We start from the raw sequence: 24609 nt of genomic DNA, 5'->3' as shown, positions 1-24609 counted from the left end.
TTCCTGTTCCTGGATCAGTTTGTCTCTTTTTTTGTCAGCTTCTTATTTTTCTATAATGGTGTCTTCTAAATCACTTATTCTCCTTTCTGCCTCTTCAATCCGTGCATGAAGGCCTCTAATTTATTATGGATCTCATTTATCATATTTTTTAAATCTTCATGCCTTTTTTCATTTTCCATTCTGTCTGTAGCCATAGTTTCTTTGATGTCCCCTATGTTTTTTCAAGCCCAGCTATTAATTTTACCATTATTATTCTAAAATCTTGTTCAGTTATGCTGCTCATATCTGTTTTGAGCAGTTCATTAGCTGTCATTTCTTCTTGGAGTTTCTTTGGAGGAGAGCTCTTTCGTTTCCTCATTTTAGTTAGCTTTCCAGCGCTTGTTGGTTTTAAAGACCTGTTATGCTCTCTGTTTCTATGAGCGCTGCTATATCCAAGAAGACTCTTTGACTTTCTGGGGCCTATCCTTTCAGAGAGTGTTTTTTGATTGGTATCCCTTGGTCTCTCTTGTTGGGACCTTGGTTATTTTATTTTCCTATTCGTATTGATATTTGGGACTCTCCACCTTGTGTACTCTAGCTTGTTTCTTGAGGTAGCCCTGGAAAAGAAAACAGACAAACACACAGGGAGCAGGAGCACCAAACGCACAGGCTAATTCAACTAACATGCAAAGCGAGAAGGAAAACGAAAAAGTTAAGAGAAAAGACGGAGGATAGGAGGGCGAATAATATGGAGTATAAAATACATAAAAGGGGAAAAGAAAAGGAAAAAAGAAGAAAACCGATGGACACAGAACAGTTCAAAGCATATACCTGGATTTCTCAGCTACAGTTAAATAGCCGTGTGTATGCAGTGCTGGTTGAAGAGCAGAGAGAAAGAGAGAGAAGACATGGCGGGGATGAGGCAAAATTGGAAATAGAATGAACAGTCAGAAGGGATAAGAATCTTTTTTCAAAGAGGTAAAGGGTAGAATATGGTTGGATAGGTGAGAGAAGGATGCTGGAATTATCCAGAGAAACTATATAGTCTAATTAGTCCTGAGAGAAATAGCTGAAAATGTCGGTAGGTGTAGAATTTACATTTACAGAATGGACTCGTTGTGATTGTTTAAGCAAGCTGGCGACCAGAGTTAATCAGGTCAGTGTTCTGGGGAAAAAAGAGAGAAAAGAGAAAGAAGAAGAAAAAAAGAAAGAGAAAAAGATGGGGAAAAAAAGAAAGAAAAGAAAAAACAAAGAGGAAAAAAACAAAAAAAGGAAAAAAAAAGGGAGGCGGGCAGCTCTCAGGCAGGGATGGGCGCGGCGTGACCCACTGCCTCAGGCGGGAGCTCTGCCTCGGCGGGTGTGGGGAGGAGAGTGGCGGTGCTCCAGTCCCTTCTTGAACCAGGCGCTGCACCTCGCTCTTTTGGGCGTGTAGACTCCCCGTGCCGGGGGCGCAGCCGAAGCTCGTTGCACTCCTCAGCCCAGGCCAGGCCCAGTCTCCAAGTGCCAGTCCGCGCCCCGCTGAAAGTGCCGTAGACACAGCGTCCCAGGCAGCCCCCTCGGGTTATTCCAGGCCCCCTGCCGAGCTCTGGGGGCGGAGTCAGAACCGCTGCTTCCGTCTCTGGGTCGGGTTGGCGCGCATGCGCGGGGGCTTGCCTGCCGGGGGCGCCGAGCCCACTGGAGGGAGGAAAACCGGGTCCCTTTATGCTCGTCACCCGAAACACGAACTCGGGGGCACATCTCCCAGGGTTTAGCTCTCTGCCTTCCCTCCAGAGCCCCAGGCAGCCAGGAGCGCGGATGCCCGGTGTCCGCGCGGCTCTTTCAGGGGCCCCAGCCGCCCGGGAGGACAATGGCGGCAGGCGCGCCGCTGCTCTGACGTCCAGCCGCCAGGAGCAGCACAAAGCAGCGGTCCGTGTGCTCAGCACCCCCGGGACCAGCTGGCGCGAGGGGACCTGGCGTGCTGGTCTTTGGCAAGTATGGTCTTTCTATGTCCCGAGCGGTGGTTCCCCCCCCCCCCCCAGCGGTGGTTTTTCTGTTTCGGACTCTCCTTTTCCCCCTCACTCCCCGCAGAGGGGGATCGCCTCCCACCCTGGAGTCTCCGATCCCGGCCCGATTTTATCTTCCCCAGTTCGCACTCACGTTAGAAGGTGCTCTCAGTGGATTCTGCGTCCTTTTTCTCCCAATCTCTCAGGTTTTGTAAGGTTTCCAATGGCTTCTGATCTTTTCCGTGTGATGTATGAGTTCAAGTGCAAGTACGGGGCTCCTTCCTTCTCCGCCATCTTGGCCTCTCTCAATTTTTTTGTATTTTGATATTATTGGCAGTGGGTTTTTTTTGTTTTGTTTTGCTTTTTATTAGGCTTCTTATTTTATTTCCATGGTCATCAAAGTAGGGTTTTTGTGGGGATTTTTTTTGCTTAATTTTATACCTGGCATAGGCTGGTTTGTTATTTTCATTTTTACTTTTTGCCGGTGGACAGCAGCCCTGAAGATGTGTCCCTGTCCACCTCAGAGGTCAGCGGCAGGCATGTCCTCCCCCGCTGGCGGACAGGCTGCTGCAGACCGCTTGCGTCACATCATCCAGGGACCGCCTTGTGTCCACATCTGCTCTTCAGAACTCCGGGATACAAGGAGATAAGGCTCAGATTTGACACATTTTTTTTTTAGGGTGTCAGCTCCTGGTTTATGATTTTACTACTTGTTTAACTACTCTGAAGCTGTATTTTCTATTTCCTTTTAATTTTGACTTATTTTCTTATAGTTGGTTTAGAAAAAAATTTCTGTATCAAGTCAATTTGGATTTTCTGAGTCAAAAGTGTAAGTGATTTCTGGACTTTTCTCTTGACAAAAAGTGCCGAGAAAAGCCGCATTAAAACAACAAATCTAATTTTAAAAACACTTAGTGAGTTAAAAAGCAGACTCAAACCAAACTAATGAAAGCTATTTAGGAGAAGTCAGTAGAAGTGGTTTTAAGCATTTATTTCATTGCTTTTTTAACTCCTTGACTGTTAACAGTATAAATGTGAATTTGAGAAAAATTAACTTGTTTTTGAACTCTATAAAAAGTATTTTTTTTCTTTTAATTAACTTTATTGTTTTTAAAGCCCTGTATCAAGCTCTATTTCTGTGCTTGGGTAGTTCTCATTTGCAAATGGGGCAGTTTCTGCATATAGGTCTGAACAGGCTATGCCACAATTATCCTTTTTATTGTAACTTTACTGTCAGAGAAATAGTTTTCTTCTCCAAATGCAAATTCCAGAGAAACTCAAACGCCTTAGTAAACATATTGTCATTTCCAGTTTCCAAAGGCAATGGCCCCTGGTCCAGGACCCGTGTTAAGCCCTGGGCCGGGTCCACATCCCCTCGTCATGTCTTTGGTATCTCACATAATAATAACAGCTGCCGGCGTTGTGGTTTACCCTGTGCCTGGTGAATGGGAATTGTTTTTTGTAGGTTATCTCATTTAATGTTAACATCAACCCTGTGAGGTATGAGTGTAATTTTCTTCATCTCACAGCTGAGGAAATATAAGCTCAGAGACCTGTTGTTAACGTACCCTCGGCTACCTAGCTAGTAAATGGTAGAGCCAGAGTCCTCCTACGGGTCGGCTCTGAAGCTTCCTCTAACCTGACCCTCTGTGCTGTACTGAGAAGCAGGGATATACATTCACTGAGATGGATGCAATGTGTTTCCAGGTACATCTCATTTTGGAGTCACTTCAGCTTAGAGGAGAAACTGTAGATGACGATTAGTTTTGCCCCTGGTCTCAGGTCCCGTGCAACTGGACATTTTTCCTGGAAAATGGGTCCTTCAGTTGTAAGGATCCCAGGTTGCTATGCCCATTGACATACAAGACATCGTAGATATTAATGTGCTCGTGGTCACTGCCTGGTGGATCTGGTTTGGGCTGTCTCCAAACAAAGCTTTTCTACCATTGCTGGGTGAAAACTCCTTGGGCCAGCTACCTAGAGAGGGTTAAGTGCAATTAAGTCCTTTTTAAAAAGGTATGGTTGTATTTTTCTCAGTGGCATCTGATTATCTTTAGAATACTTTCTAGAAAATGATTCCATACCCTCAGAAATAGGGGAGCATTTTTGCCTTAAAATTTGCTCTTGCCTAGAAAGTTACATGTTTGAAGTATTTCCCTCCTTTCTTACCCATGGTCGCTTGCCTTCCTTTAGGAAATATTAGTTCAGTACTTAACATGTGTGGTGGCCATTGTGCGAAGAGCTTGGAAGCATCTACGTGAACACAACACATTCCCTCCCTCAAAGGGACCTCCAGATGTTTTTTGCACAACTGCTTGTACACAACTTTTGTACAGCTTGCTTTAAAGTTCACAGATGAAGGAGCGCAAATTCACACAGTCTTCAGGGGGTTGATTTAGTAGTATGGATTATCTCCATGTCTCGAATATGCACCTCACATGTTGAGTTCTTTGTGCCCTAGTGACCCACACATAACCTTAGCATCTCTGTCATTGTGTCCCATTGTGTCCCTACCTCTACCAGCTCTGCGTGTCTTTCTGTACAGCACGGCGACACACAGACCATTTTGCTCTGGAGCCTGTATTCCTCTCTTGGGGATTAATAGTCAGAAAATATGAAATCATAGTGTGAGTGTTAATTCAGGGAGGGAGTTTTAAAAGTCTTGTACAGGTGTGAAATCCTTTTTTAAATCTTTTTTTAAGATTTTGTAACTGAATGTATTAAGTTGTTGCTGTACACTCTCAGAGCCCTTAACCTTGCTTTTCTCTAACTGTGGTTATCAGGACCGCCAAGTGCATGGTCTCAGACATCTCAGACCTACTTCATTAGAATCTTGCCCACCCTTCTCCCTTGAGTGTTTAACATGCTTTGGGTGATTCTTAAGTGCAGTGGCCCTTGAGACCTAGTTCCTTGTCAATTTGGTTTGTATTTAAGCAGAAGCAGAAGGAATTCTAGTTGGGGTCAAAAAACAAATTACAGAGGGATCCTGATACCTTGCAGTTCCTAAAGAAAGCTTCCATAGATCTCTGTAAATTGAGTCGACACTATGCCGTCTGCGCCAAAGACCTGCTATCCTTAACAAAAGGGAGTTTCTTCAGTGGCTGTAAGCTGAGGCTAGATTCTGCTAACTCCACATTCCAGTCTTGACAACTTCACTTCTTAGGGAGTCTAATTTCCCAAACAACACTAAAAATGTTCCCCTAAAAGTGATGGGAGAGTGTTTCTACCTACTTCCAAATAGACACCTTCTGATGAATTCTTACAATCTTCACAAGCTCCTCTTGGGGGACTGAGCCACCGGTGTTGACTTTTATTATACACTTCCTGTGAGCCAGACCCTCTACTAGATATTTTCTTGTGTTGCTGAATTTAAATTATTATTGAATTTAATAGTTAGGTGACATTATGTGAAATGATTATTATTTCTCCCCAGGTCAACTTGCCCCAAGACATTGAGTCAGAGGAACTAGGAATCAAACCTTGATTGGCTGAATTCAAAACTATATACGCCTTCCCAAGGGGAGACAAATGTCAGACCACATTTCCCACTTTGAGTCACAAAGAATCCATCGCATGAAACCACCATCTTTCCAATATAAAATCAGCAGTCCCACTAAATGAAAGGACTTTCTTCCTCTTTCCTGAAGGAGGGTCATCCTTCTGAGTTTTAGTGTCTACTTTACCTAAGAGAATATAGTACCACTTTCTTTGGGCCATAAGATAATTGTGTGGTCTTTCCTTCTGAATCTTACAGGATTAGAATACACAGAGATGATGTTTATGTCAAGGACTTACTTAGCCAAAAGGTGACCTTGTCCATGTGAACTAATGCTTGATGGAGGCTGACTCTCAGAAAGCGATGAGATGTTTATGAACTAAAACTGGTTCACAATTCAGAACGCCTCTGTAACTGTAACTTTAGCACATTCGCCTGAATGTTATAATGTATTCACTGTAAAGTCTAGAAGCCTTATAAATATATGACTGGCAGTTGCCTCAGGCAGAAATCTTTTACTGATGCAATGAGATAAAAGTAATTAAGCTACATGTAGACTGATGGGTAATTAAATCCATGTGAAGCATTTTGTAACTAATTGCTATGTTCTAATCACAGATTGCTTTCTATTTGTCAAGGTAAGTGTATATAATTACACAGTCCTTATTTTCTTTAATCTGAAATCATCCCAGTTGGGTGAATATTTTTAAGCACTCTGAGTCTTAGAATATTTGGTACATCTCTTGCATAAAGGTAATTTGCATATTTTATAATTTGAGGGCCTTTTATAGTAAAATAGCTTTTAGTGTCACAGCAATTCTTTCTGTGGTCAGTAACAATTTCTACAATCTAGGTTCATTGTTCCATTTTTAATCTTTTTTTTTTAATAGTAAGGCTGGTTTTTTATTTACAGAATGCCAGTAATGTTCAGAGCATTATATGGACTGTGGTACTAATCACAGTAGTTTGAAAAGACCAAGGATCAAAAGTAGATTTAAAGTAGGATATTTGAAGTGACTTCGGTAAAATAAATAAATGAGTAGCTTTGGGAGTGGGAGAGTGTGTGTGTGGGAAAGCAGTGAGGACAGCATAGGGCTGTGACTGCGTGGCACATTGCAGCCACTGTGACAGGCCGTTTCTGGAATTGGACCTGGAGGGCATTTCATGTCTTGGTGGGAGCAGCATTTCAGCTAGAGACACTCAGTCAAAGCTTGTTTTTTGTTTTGCTTTATTTTTAGTGTTTATTTTTGAGAGAGAGAGACAGAGTGCAAACTGGGAAGGGGTAGAGAGAGAGGGAGACACAATCAGAACCAGGCTCCAGGCTTCGAACTGTCAGCACAGAGCCCGACATGGGCCTTGAGCCCCTGAACCGTGAGATCGTGACCTGAGCTTAAGTTGGATGCTTAACTGACTGAGCCACCCACACACCCCAGTCTTGTTTTTTTAATATACGCAAGCCTTTTTTTTTTTCTTTTCTTTAAATATAAGTTGCCTCTGTTGCTATATGACTCTAGACAGTGTGTTTTTGGGGTGCAAGACTAAATAATGAAGTAACATTGATATTTTTGAAGGGTATGTACTGGCCATTTGTCTAATAGAACCTTGGTCACTTTGCATTTATGTGTCTTATCCGTCTTTGTGCTCAGGCATGGTGCCTGGCACATGTTACTCAGTTAATATTTGTGGAATTACTATGAGTAACATGTTAACGAGTAACATGTTGACCAAGAGGGAATCCAAGATCATTTTCTGCAGATTATTTTCATTTGTGAACTTCCCTTTCTCATTCTCTACATCTCTCATTTCATACTTACTTTAAAAAAAAAACAACAAAATGTTTATTTTGAGAAAGAGAGAGAGAGAGCGAGCGCAGGGGAGGGACAGAGAGAGAGGGAGACAGTCCCAAGCAGGGCTCCTTCCCATGAACCGTGGAGATCATGACCTGAGCCAAAATCAGCTGTGGGGCGCTTAACCAACTGAGCCACCCAGACACCCCTGTATATACTTTTATTAGATTACCTGTGTAACATCTTTTTTCATGATTGCTAATGACTTCTAATAGTCTTGTAATCTGTAAGGAATATCCTTTAATTTTGGTCTTCTCTGAGAGATAACTGCACTGAGCAATACAGTTTCTAGGGCTAAATTATAATATATTTGATATGGACCCAGGCACTCTTCCCCATCTTTCTGGCACATTTTCCCTCCAGCCATTCAGGCTGTCCTGTGTGGTGTGCAGAGCTAGACTCTTCAAACCGCGCACGAGGCCTGCTTCCTGCCCCCGTATGTGAAAGAGCGAGTTGGCAGCCTGCCAGCGATTTGATTCTTTTTCAGATATAAATTTCTTTTGGTTCCTTTACTCACCTCATAGTTTCTGTTTTGTGTTAATGCGTGTGCATAACAATAAATACAGATGGAATATATTTCATCTTCGTTACGTCTAAGTTTAATACCTAAAAAAAGTATAGACTATTCTTTGCGTGCTGACATTCCCGTTTTCAAGTCTTCCCAACCAATTCTTTACGTTCATCCTTGCCTATTTTGTAAATGTTTAACTTAAAAATTTTCTTTACACTTATTTCCTCTAATTGTCTTCCGTAGCTTTGGCACCAAGTTTGTTTGTGTGTGGGGACTTACTTAGTAAGTACTGCTTGGTGATAGCATAGCAACACCATGACCTTTTCAGAAGGTGGTCTTTTGTCATTTCTGATTGCAAATACAGTATATACTTTTTAAAAATATAGTGTGTGAAACTTGTTATTGGAAGAACAAAGTGTGTATTTGATGGATTTTGAAATAAAGTGATCATTTTAAAAAGCATTCCAACATTAGCTACCTTAAATTAAGAAGCTTTACTCAATGCTGAGGGAGATAGACTCTGGATTTGGGTTTGACAAAGACGGGTTTGGGCTTGACCTACTTAAACTTTACCTGAAGAGTCTGCAGTAAAGTTGGTAAGCTAAGGTTTCGCACACACAGTCCCTTCTCCTGGTAACCAGTACCCTGCTTCGATGTTCTTCCTTATTAAGTCTTAATTTGAAATACATCCAGACTCACAATAATGTTGCAGAGATAGTACAGAGTTCACACTTAGCCTTCATCTGCCTTGCTTATATGTTAATATCTTACATGACCCTAGAACAATGATCAATACCAGAAAACTAGCATTGATATAGTACTACTGTGTAATCTACAGACACTATTCGAATGTTACCCATTGTCCCACTAAAGTCCCTTTTCTGGTCCAGCATCCGGCCAACTGACATATGGTTACCCTGTCTCCCCAGTCTCTTAACCTCCAATCTGGAACAGCACCTTGTCCTTCATCTTTCCAGAACATTGATACTTTTGAAGGTTACACACTGGCTATTTATCTTGTAGAACCTCTCTCAATTTGGGTTTGGATGATGCTTTTGCATGATTAAATTCAGATTATGCATTTTTGGCAAGAATACCACTAAAGTGATGTTGGGCAGTTTGCAGGTCCTCAAGTTGCATGATGTTGAGATGTCTCATTACAGATGGTTTCAATTTTTGTCACTTAGGTAAGATGGTGCCTGCCAAGTTTCTCCCCTGTGAAGTTATTATTTTTCTCAATAAATATCTTATGGAGATAAACTTCAATTCATGCAATACCTTATTTCTCTTCCAATTCTTGCCTACCATCTTGAGCATGCATTGCTGATTCATTCATACTTGTCTATTTTGTAAATATTTAACATATTTAATTGTTGTTACGTCCAACAATTATTACTGTGGAGCTCGCCACTAGGTGATTTTTCTATCTTTCCTCTTACATTTCATAATTGCACTTATATTATCAGGAAGATCTGTGCTTTTTCATTTATTTATTTATGTAAGTATGGACTCATGGATATTTATTTTTCTTTGCTTCAAATTCCGTTACTATTATTATTTATATTATTGCTCAGTTTGTCCCATATTGGCCATTGGGCAGTGTCGCAGACACCATTCTGCTACAGGAGGTATATTAGTGAACAAAACAGATGAAAATCGCAGTTTTATTTACCTTTCATTCTAGTTGGGGGGGAGGTGAGGAGACAGTATACAATAAACATTAATTAGAGATAAATTATATAGTAAATTAGAAAGAGATACTTCTCTCCATTTTTTCATTTTGCCTGCTCCAACCCCCTGCTGTATTCACTGAGTAACTTTCTCTGTGTGCAGACTGGGGGACATCTTTAAAACAAACTATGAGGAGACCCTCCCTTAGACCTCACCTTCATCCATAACCAGCTAAAGTCACATGAAATACCACAAAAGAATGAGGGAACTTCTGATTACAGAATAAACATTTTTTTCATGAAGGTTTTGTAGAATATTCAAGGAAACTCAAGGTGGAAGTATCAAAATAGTGTTTCCTGGAAGAGTTTCTCAGACTTAGTACAGGTAAATTAAAGCATTTTAAAAATGTAACCAATATACTTAGGAAAAATAACAGTAATTTTGCTGTAATGGGCTGAGTTTTGGCCAGTGCAATTACCACAAGTACTCTGTTTTCTTTTTAGCTCATTTCTCCATAGTTAGAAAATAGTACAGTAATATGTTGGTCGCAGGGATGGAGGGGAAGGTGGATAGTTTCCTTGCAATGGTTTCATGGAGAGCTACCAGGGGATTGTAAATGTTTTTATTAAATTAGTGTCAGTTCGTTGGTGATGATATTTCATTTTTCTCAGAGAAGAAAAGTTATGTAAATCAGACTTGGAAATTAGGAGCTTTTTAACAGTTTCCTATTCGACTCCTGTGGTGGTTAACAATAGATGAGCCTCACATCTTACCCATTTTCTTAGTTTCCTTATTTTAAAGTTATGAGATAAATATTGGTTTACAGTTGTAAGCAATTTGTAGATCTTTGAATGTATAATGCTTGGGAATGCTGTTTGTAGTAAAAACTACATTACCGAAATCTGTTTTAGTGGTGGAAGTTAAGGAAGGGTTCAAGGAACTTTTAATTATAGTTTTAAATAAAGTGATGATCTTGGTAAATTTTGAATATTGTGAACTATATAAAATGTGCAAGTCAAAGATAACCTCAACATAATACAGAAAACTATTGTAGAATTGAGGTTTCTTAATGGCATTTTTATTTATTAGATTTACTATTTTGCAGTTTTCATAAAATACAGCCACATAATCAAGTAAATAAAAACAAACATAGGTAAATGTATAAAATATAGAAGGTATAGCATTTTCTATCAGGTTACTTAACTGAAGAATTTTTGGTTGTTCTTGGTCATTTAGGAGAAAGTATAATTTTTTGAGAAAGTGAAATTGATAAAGTTCATATTCTTTCACTTCTTCATTGTAGACCATTCTAATGGTCTATATAGCAGTGCTGTCCAATCAAAATATAATGTGTGCCATGTATATAATTTAAAACTTTCTAGTAGCTATGTTGAGAAAATTATAAAGATACAAGTTAAATTTATTTCAGAAGACATTTTAATTAACACAGTATATCCAATGCAGTCACTTCAACTTACATTCAATATAAAAATTACTCATATTTACAGTCCTTTTTCATGAGTCTTCAGAATTTGTACACTTGTGGCACATGTCAGTCTGGACTAATTACATCCTAAGTGTTCAATAGCCACGTATGGCTGTTGGCTATCATGTTGGATAGTATATAGGCTTAGCCTGTTAATGCATCTCACATGTTACTTATGCATTGTTTTGGTTTTCTTCAGTCATTTCTCATTTCTGATGCTGCTAAAGCTTGCTTTCTTTGGAGATTTTAGTTGGTACTTGTCATGTTGCCATAATTATAGTCAAAGTTGCATAGGTGTTGTCTTTGAGTCACTGAATTGGCATAAAAAGTATTAATGTTTGAGTTCCTTCCTTGGAAGGTAAGAGATTAATTCTTATCCCAGCTCTCCTACTGGTTAATGTATAAGTTTGCACAAGTCCTCTTAATCTCTCTGATCTTCAGAATCTTTGTTTATAAAACAGAGTGGATGAAATCTTGCATTTTCTAACTAGCCAATTGTGATTTTTACAAATATCTTTTGTGTTTGTTATTCAGATGCATTGATTAATTTCCTTAACATGCATTGTAGTAGGTATAGTACCGCAAACAAAAAAAAGATGTGATGGAATCTGTTTTCAGTGAACCATGGTGAGTGGCCAGTTGATGGACCATGACAAGGGAGAAAAGTGACCTTCATCTACTCTCCAGTGTAGCAGAATTAAAGTCTTACATCATACCTGGGTACAAATTGGAGAGCCCCGAGGTGGAATCATCGGGGCAGGAAAAGGATGAGGTCAAGGAAGCTGGTGGTTTGCTGTTGTCACTAGTGTCACCAGACAGCTATATTTTATCTTTCTATGCAAAGTGGAATTACTGATGGTAAGAAACTATCATTTTTTACCCCCTGTGAGGTAGTATTTTTAAACAGCATTCACATTTTCCCCTTAGGCTAGAGGAGCATTAACATTCTGTTTTTAAATACTGAATATTAGCTGTCTAGATTAGCCTCACATAGCAGAATTTAATAAAGGTCATTGCACTTGATTATGCTCATACAACCACTTAAATTAAGATGCACTGACTTCATTGGGTGATTTAGCTTCTTTCAAGTGGTTTACAAAATGGAAGAAGATGGACTCTACTAACATTTATTTAATCACAGGGACTATTACTTGTTATTCACATTTTAAATTATAAAACATTTCCAGAATGTATTAAACTATCACCATTAGTTAGAAACTAACACAGTTAAAAAAACAAAGTAGCTGTGTCAGATTTTAACATTTTATCATATTCAATTCAGACCTTTCTTTAAGAAAAATAAAGAAGTGAAGAGAATATTGAAGCCTCCCTCCCGTGTGTATCTTTCTGATGATTTCATCAGTAGTTCATTGTCATCCCCATCATTTATTCCTGTCTTCTTCTGGATTGAGTACTATGGGATTCCTCCACGAATGTCTTATAAGCTGTACCTCTGATTGATTGCTTGTGGGTTGCTCAAGGGTTCAAATATACATGCTTAATTTACACAGTCAACCTTCACATTTGGAAATAATTCAGCCATTATTTCAGGGCATTTAATTCTGCATGTGTTGCTTGGCTTGGTAGTATTCTGCTCTGTCCGTTCTTATCCTCAGCCCTTTTGCGCTTTGCTTCATTTTGGATATTTTATGTCACTAGGTCTTCAACTTCATCTTCAGAAGTTTCCATAGGGTGTTTTTCTAATGCCTTTCATTTCTTTTCTTGTCATATTCACAGTTTATGAACACATGGACCACATATACAATAGCTGTTTTAATGTCCTTGTCTGCTCATTTCATCACCTCTGTCTTTTATGACTCTGTCCCTATTAATTGTTGTTTCTCCTGATTATAAACATAATATTTTCCTTCCTGTCTGAATATCTGCTCATTTTTGTTTGGATGGTAGGTATTTTGAGTTTGATGTTGTTGAACAATGGCTTTTATTGTTTTCCTTTAAAGAGTCTTGGACTTGTTCTTTCATAGAGTTCAGTTATTTGAAATTACGTTGATCTCTCGAGGCTTTCTTTTAAGGTCTGCTAGCATGGGTCTAGAGCAGCTTCTAGTTTAATGCAGATTTTCCTCAACCATTAAAGCAAATAGCCTCCTCAGGACTGTATGTGTTTTAGAATCCTCTGTGTCTCCTAAAATCCTCTTTGGCTTCTAGCAACACAAACCATTCTTGGTCCTATGTGACTTCTAGGACTTGTCTGGCTTACGGCTCTCCTGTGGTCCTTTCCCCAGCCTTGGCATTCTTTCCTCTCCAGAACCGGGAGCGGAGCCCTCTGCTGATCTTTGGAGCTCCATGTCTGTGCAGCTCTCTCCTCCATAATATTTAACCTGTACTGTAGCTTTCTGAGCTTCAAACTCTGTCTTCTCCACTCAACAAGATCACCGGGCTCTGTTCGGTTTCCCCTTTTCTGCGTTGTGGCTTAGAAAATTCCTCTAGAGGGGCGCCTGGGTGACATAGTCGGTTAAGCGTCCGACTTTCACTTAGGTCATGATCTCGCGGTTCATGGGTTCGTGCCCTGCGTCGGGCTCTGTGCTGACTGCCAGCTCAGAGCCTGGATCCTGTTTCAGTCTGTGACTCCCTCTCTCTCTGACCCTCCCCTGCTCATGCTCTCTCTCTCTCTCTTCTAGAAATAAATAAAATATTTAAAAAAAAAATGCCTCTAGAAAGTAAGATGGGTAACCATAGGGCTCACGTTGTTTGCTTCTTTCAGAAATCGCCATCCTGAACTGCTCGTTGTTACTTGTCTGATGATTGTTGTTCCATACATTTTGTCAGATTTTCTCGTTCTTGATAGCACTGCGGCAATTCCTTTAACAGTTAACCCTTCATGTACAGAAATGGAAGGCCTCACTGTATTTCCTTTAAAAAAGTTTTCTTAAATATTCATTTACTTTTGAGAGAAAGAATGTGAGTGGAGGAGGAGCAGAAAGAGAAAGAGGGAGACACAGAATCTGAAGCAGGCTCCAGGTTCTGAGCTGTCAGCACAGAGCCCAATGCGGGGCTCAAACTCACAAACCACGAGATCATCACCTGAGCCAAAGTTGGTTGCTTAACCAAGTGAGCCACCCAGGCGCCCCTGTATTTCCTTTTCATTAAAATTTTGTGTTGTTGTCAGTACAAGAGTCCACTGTTTATACTGGATATTACAGGTTCCTCCACTGAAACACCTGTTGGTAGATAGAATTTCAATTAGTATAGTTTGGTAACTTAAGTGGTTATTGGAATACATGTTATTTTATTGTAATAAATATTAAAATCACACTTACCACCTGCAAGTGTTTGTAGTGCTTTCTTTTACGAAATTTTAAATTGAAGAGGTAGCTGATCATTAACATCTTTGCTATATGGAGTATGTAGCAGATCTTCCTTTTCTGATTATTCTTTTCTCCTTAAGGCACAACTACCAGCTTCTCCATAAAACTTGGAAACTTTTAAATACTTTTTGTCATAGAGCTGCACCTTACTTTTTCATTATGTAGAAATAGTACTCACCACTGCCACCAACCCCTCACACCCCTTTTTACTTTTTCTTCACCAGAAAAGAAAAATTCTGATATCAAAGACATCAGACCTGGAAAGGGCACACTTAAAACCCTTACAAGAATATTTTAACTAACCCAGCTGCCAATTACCGTAGCCGAAAAGAGCCAAACTGATCTGAATTATGCTATTTATCATTATAGTTACTTGGTGTGTGGGTAGTAGATTCTTGAAGGCGAGCCTATTTTTTTCTTTAATTAAGTAAGGAAAAATGAATTCATCCTTTCCTTTTTCTGCCTCATAAGAGGTTTTATCTTAGTTATTTTTATTTGTCTTCCCTTCTGGAATTGTAGCAGTGACTCAAACTCTGAAGACTGTCTGAGTTTGTGGTAGATGTTTGTTTGTTGGACATCAGTGTGAGCGATACAGAGTGAGTGGGGAGGCTCCTTCGTGATACTTAGGCTCTGTCGAAGGAGAGGAGCAAAGGGGATCTCTTAGGAGAAGAGATAAGATACAGTCACCACTTCCTTTCCATCTGGGTGCTACCAACTAAGAAGCAAAAGTGTGTTATGGTCTCAGATTCCTTTTACTTGTTTCTGTTTAAATTTGTGAGTCTGATTTCATGCATTTTAGTCTATTGTAGTAAATTCTCCCTCCAAAAAAAATAAAAGAGTGAGGGAAAGTAATTTCTTTTAGACAGACTGGACATTGACATTATCTGTTACTCCTTTTCCTGTTTCTTCTTATACACTAAATATAGTGATTTGAGAATTCTGAAATGGCAGTGAATATTCATGAGCTTAAACATGAGAATATCTTAAAACACAGAGTTATTGAGAGCTCTCACTAGCAAGTATAATATACATATTGCATATTCATTGCATATGACAGTGAATAGGTTATCAACATGTAATTTTTGTTCCCCTTAGCTCTGCTCTGTGAGCTTGAACCTCTTGCAACAACTTCTATCACCACTTGCTCCCATTTTATAATTCTTTTTCACCACAAACTCCTCCCTCTGCTACCACCCCACTCCAACCACACTGACCCCTTTGTGGTTCGTTGGGGACTGTAAACATGCTGATATTAGATCCTATATTCTGTCTGCTTCAAGTGCTCTTCCTCCAGAAGGCTGATCCACGTCGCCTACTTACTACCTTGGTTCATTCAGGTTCCATGTCTTCTTGAGTCTTCCTCAACTGTTCCCTGTCAAAAATAGCAATGTCCCGTCCCAGACACTTTATCACTCATTCTTTATCCTGCTCTCAGACATGTTCTAGCACTTACTTGTACTTGAAAGTGTATTATTCATCTTTTAGTTTATTGTAGCTCACTTGAATGTGTTTCATGAGGTCAGAGACCTTGTTTTAAGATCTGCAACAGTGCCTGGCACATAATAATACTCAACAAATACCTGCTAGAAGAATGAATGAATGAATGAATGAATGAATGAATGAATGAATGAATGGTGTTTTATTTGTATTAGGACCTAAACTGTACACCTGATGCACCTTCAGACTGAATATAAGAATGTGATGGAAAGTAGAATCCTATATATGCTGTTTAAATACTTGAAATTATTAACTTATGACTTGTTTCTTCAAAGTCAGATTTCCCTGATTGTAACTACAGAATTTCAGGTCCTATTTGTAGATTTGGTGGCATTCACTTTTGAGAAGGACCTTTATGACCCTACAACATCAGTCATAAAGATTCTGTCCTTTTACAGTTTCGTTCTGTTTGTCTTTCATTCTATAATTGAGTTCACTGACCCAAAAAACACAAAATGCTTTGCTTCTAGTTTCCTTTATGCTCTAAACTATTCTGTAACTTGTTAACTTAGTTTGGAGTCTAGGTAAATTTCTGTCTACCACCATGATCACCTGATGTTAATCTTTTCTATGAACAAGATATTGTATTGTAGGCATCTAGTTATTTTCTTTTTCTCTTCTTCCTACTTCCTTCTATGTCTGTAATGTTTATACTGCTGCGAGTTGAGTCTCTGGTGATTTTTTTTTTTTTTAGAGGAAATATAATAATCTCCCTGCGTATCCTGCTAAAGTATCCGAGGGCCCATCCATAGATGCTATGGTCTGTATTCTCTCCAGGGGTATTAGAGAAGCCCATATATGGAACAAAACACCCTGTGGTGTTAACAGGATAAACTTAATCTGCCTCATTGAGGCTTATTGCCAGTTTTTGAGCCTGGGGAGTCAGATGCCTTGTTTTCAGATGTGTCATCCTTTTGTGATGTTTAGTTTGTTTTTAGCTTTCCTTTATTTCCAGATTCTTGTAGAAGTATGAAAACAAACAGGGTTCTTTCTGATGGTGACCTTTCAAAAGAAAGAAATTAAACAGGGTGTTTTTGTGTAGCAACAACATTATCAATTTGTGTCAACGACTTATTCTCTTTGTAGCACTGTAATCACCGAGGTCAGGATGCTCTGAAATACTGTTAGCTCTTGTTATTAAAGCAATAAAAAAGATAATTTTGAAGTTTAATTGTTTCATGGATAATCGATCTATCTGAATTTACCTATAAAAAATGGAAAGTCTCACTTTTAAGTAAATGAAAATAGTTTGTGTTCACTTGCTGTGCTGTCCAGCTATCACTATAGGATTATAGGGAACTTTTAAAAAAACGTTTCTTTATTTATTTTGAGAGAGAGAGAGAAAGAGAGCCCGTGTGTGTGCATGAGCAGGGGAGGGGCAGAGAGAGAGAGATGATGAGTGAGAGTCCCAGGCAGGTTCTGCATGGTCAGTGCAGAGCCCTACATGGGGCTCTATATCATGAACCATGAGATCATGACCTGAGCAGAAATCAAGAGTTGGAAGCTTAACCAACTGAGCCACCCAGGAGCCCTTATAATAGGGCTCTTTATTAAGTAAGACTACTAATCTTATGGAAGTTAAGAGACCATGCAACCTACTTGGCAGCATTCAAGCTGCATTTCTGTATTGTTCAAAGAAAATTTAATTTAGCATTTCCTTACTGCCTGATACAGAGCCTACTATACTCCTTTGCACACACTCTATGTGTGTGTGTAAACATGTATATTCATATATGTTTATATATATGGAACCAAAATTAATTGAGTGCTACCTCCGTGCTATGCACTGTAGTAGGTTCTAGGCATATATGTATCAGTAAGTTTTTTGTGCCTCTTCCTGGAGATGCTTACATCCTGTCAGGGAAACCAACAAATCAATAATAATAATGCATCGTGATCCAAAATTTTGCGCAAGATGCTTGGGAGCATCTAAATCAGTCTGAGTGGTCATGAAAATTTCCCATAAGATTGTATTCATTATGCAGAGAAGACTGGAAGACATTTTAGGCAGAGGGAACAGTATATGCTAAAGCACAGAGGCCTGAGCTGCAGGACTTGCGCAAGGCAATACAAGTAATTCAGTTCTGCTACAGTGAGAGTTGTCCAATGTTAGGTTGGCCAAGAGCAGGGATTGTATTGTGATTATGAAGGAGAATGTTCTTAGTCTTAGAAGATACGTGCTGCCATATTTAGATGTAAAGTGCCACATGTCTACAACTAATTCGGGGGGGGGGGTGGACCATGGATGTTTGTCCATGTGGAGAGAGAGAGAGAGAGAGCTCACAATTGTGGCAAAATATTCCTGAGTCTGAGTGAAGGCAGTGCAGGTATTTGATGTACTACTACTCTTACAACTTCTCTGTAAGTGTAACATTGTTCAAAATAAAAAATTAACAGAAAACACCTTCAGGTCGCTGATAACTTTTTTCTTAAATTTGTAAAAGTAGTATAAACAGCTAGATAGTTGAAGAATTAGGTAGTTAATACCTGTCTTTTATGGTGCCCTGTTTATTGAATCTTTAATGGTGATAATCATTGTTATATAAAAGATAGCCATGGTTGGCCCTGTTATGGTGCTGTCTTTAATAATCTTGTTATTTTGTTTTTTTCTTTTTAATTGAAAAGGAAACCCAAACCCCTTGAGCCACCAAGGGACCAAACAAGTTATAGTGTCTAATTCACTATAAAATGAATAGATTAACTAGGTAGGAGGCTGCCTGTATATATTTTTACTTCAGAACATCACCTTTGAAGAAATTTCCACGGCCCTTTCAAATGCTTAAACACAGGATCATATTTATTTCTGAATTTTCTAAGGTTTTCTTGAAGAAGAAAGAACCCATAATAATCTAATTAATATGCCCTGTCACCCTTAAAGAGAGCCTCAGGAATTAAGAGCAAAGAATTGAGTACATATTAAATACAACATAATGTATGTTTAATTCACAGTCCACGTTGGCCTTTGAAGATGAAGATGGAGGAGGGGGAGGAGCTGAGAGGAGGAGGGAAAAGGCAAGGCTAGTAATGTAGGGGCAAGGTGGGAGGGAGGGCACCCGTTTCTGAGGAAGAAACATGGAGCAGACTTTGAGGTAACGTTTTAAAAATGTTTTTATTTTGTGTCATGTCTTGCTATCTGCTGCTCTTTTACTTTTGACCCCATTAATCATTGTTTACAGTTTTCGTGTTTCTGTAATCCTTACTTTTTGAGACTCTCCTCCCAGTGGAATAAATGAAACACCTTAGTGTGGTAGAAATTTTCCCCGATCGTAAAGCAAGAGCCACTGGAGGGAAAAAAAATCACTTGTCCAATCAGATGAACTCCATCTTCACCCATAATTTCATTTTTTACAGTGGAGCTCGTACATTGGACAAGTTACAGTAAGTCCTAATGTTTTGAAATTGAGTTTTGGCAAAGTTTGATTTTTCGTAAAGGATTTTCTTTGTCGTGAGACTCTTTCATTGAGGATATTATCTTCCTTTTATTGTTAACCTTGTATGTCTTCTCCGTTTTCTGTCCTCAGCCATCTCACATTACTGTGGAGCAGAGATCAAAATCCAGCTGTGGTGGTGGCTCTCCATTCGGGTGGCAGTGGGTACGGGGAGGGAAGCACTGTGTGTCTCAGCCATAGACTGATCCAGAATTACTTGGGTAAAATTATAACGGATTCTAATAACACCTTTTTAAAGGATTTTTCCTGGTAAGATGTATTCCATTCCTTCTGAGTATTTGCTCTTTTTTCCCCCAGAATTAACAACCACAAAAGGACGTAGATGAGCTGAAGAACGTAACGTTCATTAAAAAGGCAGAATGAATAATTTAACGGAAAACAAACAAAAATCGACATAGATGAACAGTTTTTGGAAATTTCTTCTAGATGCTTATAAAAAGCTAATTCCTGTCTCCCACTTTTCCACCTACCACTTTCTTTTTTTGTGTGTATTTATTTTTACAGGCCTGGGAGTTTTTAGTGGCCATTCACTTCTCTTATCTCAGTTCTTCCTGCTCGTGTCTCTTTTTTATTTTCGGGTGTTTGTCTTTCTGACATGTATTCATCAAAGTCCCTGTTACAGTGCAGACTGGGCCTATCTCATTGGGGCTGACATCATCCTCACTTTGAGCCAGCCCAGTTCACCTCTCGTTCTGGTTTCTGAGGCTGTGTCCTTTGGTATCCCCCCCCCCGCCCCCTCTGCCTCCACCGCCATCGATAGGCACATATATGAGGTTCCAGGGTGTCTGTTCATGTCCCCCTGCCAACTCCTGGGTAACAGCCGGCGTTAGATGACTGAAATTTGATGAACCCACGTCTGTCATGACCTTGAGTGGATGCTGGGCACATAGTAGGGAAGGGCCTTGTCAGTGTTTGCTAGACCAATAAAGAAACGAATGTGCAGAGGAATATAGCTTGTAGCTAAAGTCCTTAAGGAATGAAGCTGCTTAGGCAAGCCCTTCTGTCCATAAGTATAGCCAATTAAATGTGCAGCTAGAAGCATGCCTGTGTCCCCGCATCCATCAGTGATCACAGACAGCCGCCTTCCCTTTCCCTAATGAGTTCGTACGCAAGCTGGCCCCACAGGCCACAAGACTGCCTGGAGAAAAGGACGTCAGGATGGGGATTCTGCGTTTAGCTTCACCTGTAGTAGGAGATGACTTCCCGCATCCTAACTACTTGGAGGATCAGCGCTCATTCGAATTCTTGAAATGTGACTTTGTGAGATCGGACTTTCTCTCTTTGATTAAGAACAGAATCCTCTTTGATAAATGTCTGGATCGAATTGGCAAGGCCCAGTCCTCCCAAGGTCCGGGCGTCTCCGGTTTTGCACATGTTCTCTCATTGTGTGTTAAACCAGGTTGCTCTTATAGAGAGCATTTTAGCAGCCTTGATCGTGGAGACATCAAGACCATTATTCCTGTTGTTGCTGATTTAATGTTACAGCTGCTTCCTCTTTATGTGATTTAATTTGAAATTTCAGCCCACCAGGAGGCTATCGGTCCCCACCTATGCAGCTTTAGGAGCTGGCTGCTGTTTTCTGCGAGGATATTATTTCCATTTCTATTCACAGTGATTTCCCCCCTTCTGTATTCATCTAGCACCAGCAAGGCACTGTTCCAGGAGCCCGCTCCCTCTCCATAAGGCGTGACACGGAACCATTTGGATGGAAAAATTATAAATTAAAATTATTCTGTTCATTTTAAAATATTCATATTGTGTTGCTCAAGTGCCAGTAACTGGAAAATCATGGATAATGTCCTGTTTTTATAACCTCTTTCAGAGTGTTTTAAAATCCATTTATGTTGTTACTTAGCCATGTCTTTTCCTGGAGTGGATTTTGTGATAAGATTAAAAACAAACAAACAAAAAAAAGGTTGTAGGAGTCCAGTGTCGATGGCATGTGTAATACTAAAATAAAGATGATACCATTAATTGCAACCCTTTCTTTTTTTAAAAAACAAAAAAAGGAAAATATTGAGTCCACGGACAGAGAGTGTTTATAAAACTGTCAGATTACACAAAGGTATTTCTTTTGAAGAGAAAACCTTTTATTAAATGATTAAAACTAAGTAATTGTTTATTGATTTCTGAAGCTGCACATTTACATTTAGGTAAAGAAAATCCATATATTCATAGCACTACTGATTTGCAAATACTGAAAACACCTCCAACTTTTTAAATAGAGTTGGGTTTTTTTTTTCATACCTTCTGTTTCTACGCTAAGTTATTGATTCTTTAATTTCAGGAAACTAAAATTTTATTCCTTTTGTATTTTCTGTGTTGTGTGGGTGTGAGTGAGGGTGTGCATGTCTCAGAAAGAAAGACAAATAGGGAAAAGTAGGTATGTTTTTATGTGGTTTGGCTAGCTTTTTGGGGGGCGGGTGGAACAAGGTAAATCTGTCTCTTATCCTAAAGGAAAGATAGTTATTGGAAATCTCAACTTCATGTCTATTTGTCCATTTCTGGGGAGGACGTTAAAGAGAGGGAAGATCTTTACTCTCTTCTGTAAGGTTGTAAGTTCACACTCACCTAAAAGCTGTGTGTCTTACTTGTTGTCGCTCTTGGCTTAGAATATTTCAGTGTATTTTTGAAATTCTTCTCTTCCATCAACTAGAGACAATTTAAGATTGTAATTTGAAGGCTCTTTCTAGACAATGATATTTTCGGGTGGGGCTGTGGTCTTTCTGGGCCTTGTGTATGTGTTGAGGTATGTTCTGAAGCAACAAATCACTTTAGCATGAACAAATTTCACAGGGCTATTTGACTGTTGGTCTTAGCTTTGTGAGAATCGCTTGGCCTTTTAAAATCGGCTAATCCTTTAATCGATCATGCTTTCAGAAAGGTTCTGAAAACCTAGGTGGCTCTTGCTAACTCGGTTTTATTCATTTTAAATAATACTAGGTTATCCAGAAGTATTTCTTTTTGATTTTTGGGAGGATGTTATTGTAGGCCATAATATTTGAAGTTGGGATTCTTTATAATAACAGTGACAACAAAACATATAAAGTGTCCACGTCCTCCTAATGAATGTCTGATTGATGGAAAATAGGATGCCAGCTGTCAGTAAACATGTTTTTCGATCCAAATACTTAATTTATACAGCAGCCAACTTCTTTGAGTGCAGCAATACAGTGCACTCTATTCTTAATTGAATAAAGAAAACCAATTAGAGCAGTTACTGCAGGAGAAATGGGTTATCTCATAATTAATAATTTGTGAGTTAAACTTGAACCATACTTGACATCTTTCTTTGGGTGGGTCACACACTGATGAGTGAATTAACTCCTGCTAGTGCCACTTCTGTACAGTGACTATCTCAGTTCCAAGGCTTCGGTGCTCAATAAAATAGGTGTCCATTGTGATGGGATTGTAGCCTTCGTCCTGATCAAAGTCCTTTGGAGGAAGCGCGGTTGAACTGATTGGCTGTGAATGTTAATCACTCCATAGGACGCGCTGATAATTTACAGCCTTGTGGTAACTCTCTGGTGTTCAGAAAATGAACTTAATAACCCGGTGCCACCACGGGGTAAGCTGCTTTTTCTCTTCCATTGAATACCCAGACTGCCTGCACAGTGGTGTTGAGTAATACTGCATTAAACAGAGTGAGCAGCTGTATGATGAAGGAAACAGCTCTGTAACAGATTTGTGAATTCTCTCCTTTGATTCACAGAGGGCGTCTGTGAGATCTGGTTGACCAGTGAGGACACGGGGGCTTATGGCCGAGACATTGGCACCAGTCTCCCCGCACTGCTGTGGGAACTGGTTGAAGTGATCCCGCAGGGAGCGATGCTGAGGCTTGGCATGACGAATCCCCCCTATATTTTAGAGCATCTGGAGGTAAGGAGAAGCATCTCGTTTCCGTACTGACACAACAAACCAGTCCAGACAGTGTGGCAGCCTCAGCCTCATCACATGAGTTACACTGAAAACATCTTGCACATTTTTTTTTGTAGTCCCATGTTATTAAGAACAAGTCGAGAATTTCAAATCCTCCTCTGTCAGTCCGCACACCCGGGTTTTGCTCAGTTTCTCCAGTGCTTGCCATCACATGACAGTTCTTTGTTTCTTCTTTGCAGTTCTTCTTCGGTCTTCCATTGCATAAATTTGCCTTGGTTCCCCCACTTGGTACCCCAGCCTGGTTCCGGGGTGCTAACATGTTGCATTAATTTCGCGACCTGTCATGAACACGTGTTACCCGAGCTACTGTTAGCCCCGTCTGGAGGGCTACTGGGCTGGAACTCTGAGGATGTTTTACATCTCCTCCCTTTGTCTGCAGGTTGTGAAGGGATGGAGTAGAATCAAGGATTGATACTCTCTTCCTTGGTGCTCTTGTGGTCACTGTGGAAAAATAAGGGTGTGGGGTGACGGGGGACGCCTGGGTTCATTTGTATCCCTTCCCTTGGTCAGGTGCTCACCCTCAAGGAGCTTACCGTTAAGCTAGAAAAATGGGCATGGGTACAAGTAAGTGATAGGTCAGGACCAACGCCACGGTAAATACGAGCCAGAAGCACAGACAAGCAAACAACCATTTAAATGAAAAAGTGCGTGCTAGGATCCGTGACAGGTGTTTGAGAAATAAAGTAATTACACCAGACCCATAAGAAATCTAATAACTGCTCTAGGAAAATCAAGTGCAAAGTATAGAAACACGTCGCTTATATTTTTATCGGTTGTGTTCTTTGCAGTTAGTTTGTGCAGAAAAGTAACATTCCAAAAATCTAAAAGCAATTATGGCTGCTAAAATTTGAGGCATAAATCCCAATGAATATTCAGTGATTTAAAAGATTGTTTTCTGTTGATTTGATTTGAAGCCTATACTTGTTGAAGTTGTGCTTAAAAAGCCTCCCTAATACCAGGAACGTATTTGAGAAATTCTGAAAACATACTTGGTAGCAATCTGATTGTAATTATAAATATTTAATGAAATAATTTTAGCAGTTTCCATTTTGTTATTCACATATTCCTAGCCAGATCTTTGTAGTAAATGTATATGATTTATAGGTTAACTTTGGTAGTTAGGACCGTGTGGGGCAGTTAAGATTCGCTACTTAAAAGTAAATTGCAGGAATGTCAAACGTAACCCTTTGACTCAACACCTGATAAAAGCAAGTGACTCTCGGTAAAACTCAAATATGGTAAGAGTTGTAGCAGTGAATGTGAGGTTTGCAGCAAATGTGAGGTATACACCAGGTGATACGGTAGATGTGTGGCTTGAGGAAAGTCTCATTGAGAATTAAGGGAACCAGAATAGCTACAGTCAGAGAAGTTCATGTAGGGAGTCAACATAAGTGGGAAATCCTGTACTGGCTCTGCAGTGACTGAA

At 39.7% G+C, this 24609-nt stretch overlaps 1 protein-coding gene across 7 annotated transcripts in view; it reads left to right on the top strand.

Moving 5' to 3' along the window:
* CDKAL1 (CDK5 regulatory subunit associated protein 1 like 1) overlaps positions 1-24609 on the top strand; it is a 706117-nt gene that overhangs the window by 373261 nt on the left and 308247 nt on the right. For all 7 annotated transcript variants that reach the window (XM_039237460.1, XM_039237461.1, XM_039237462.1 and 4 more), the window contains one exon: positions 22957-23123. In XM_039237460.1, the coding sequence (XP_039093391.1) occupies positions 22957-23123 (167 nt within the window). The remainder of the gene's footprint in view (positions 1-22956; positions 23124-24609) is intronic.

This window comes from Hyaena hyaena, unplaced genomic scaffold (assembly GCF_003009895.1).
Source record: "Hyaena hyaena isolate Hyena2069 unplaced genomic scaffold, ASM300989v1 scaffold_125, whole genome shotgun sequence".
Taxonomy (NCBI): Eukaryota; Metazoa; Chordata; class Mammalia; order Carnivora; family Hyaenidae; genus Hyaena; species Hyaena hyaena.
Note: the sequence above shows the minus strand (reverse complement) of the source record. Positions and strands in the feature narration are given on the sequence as shown.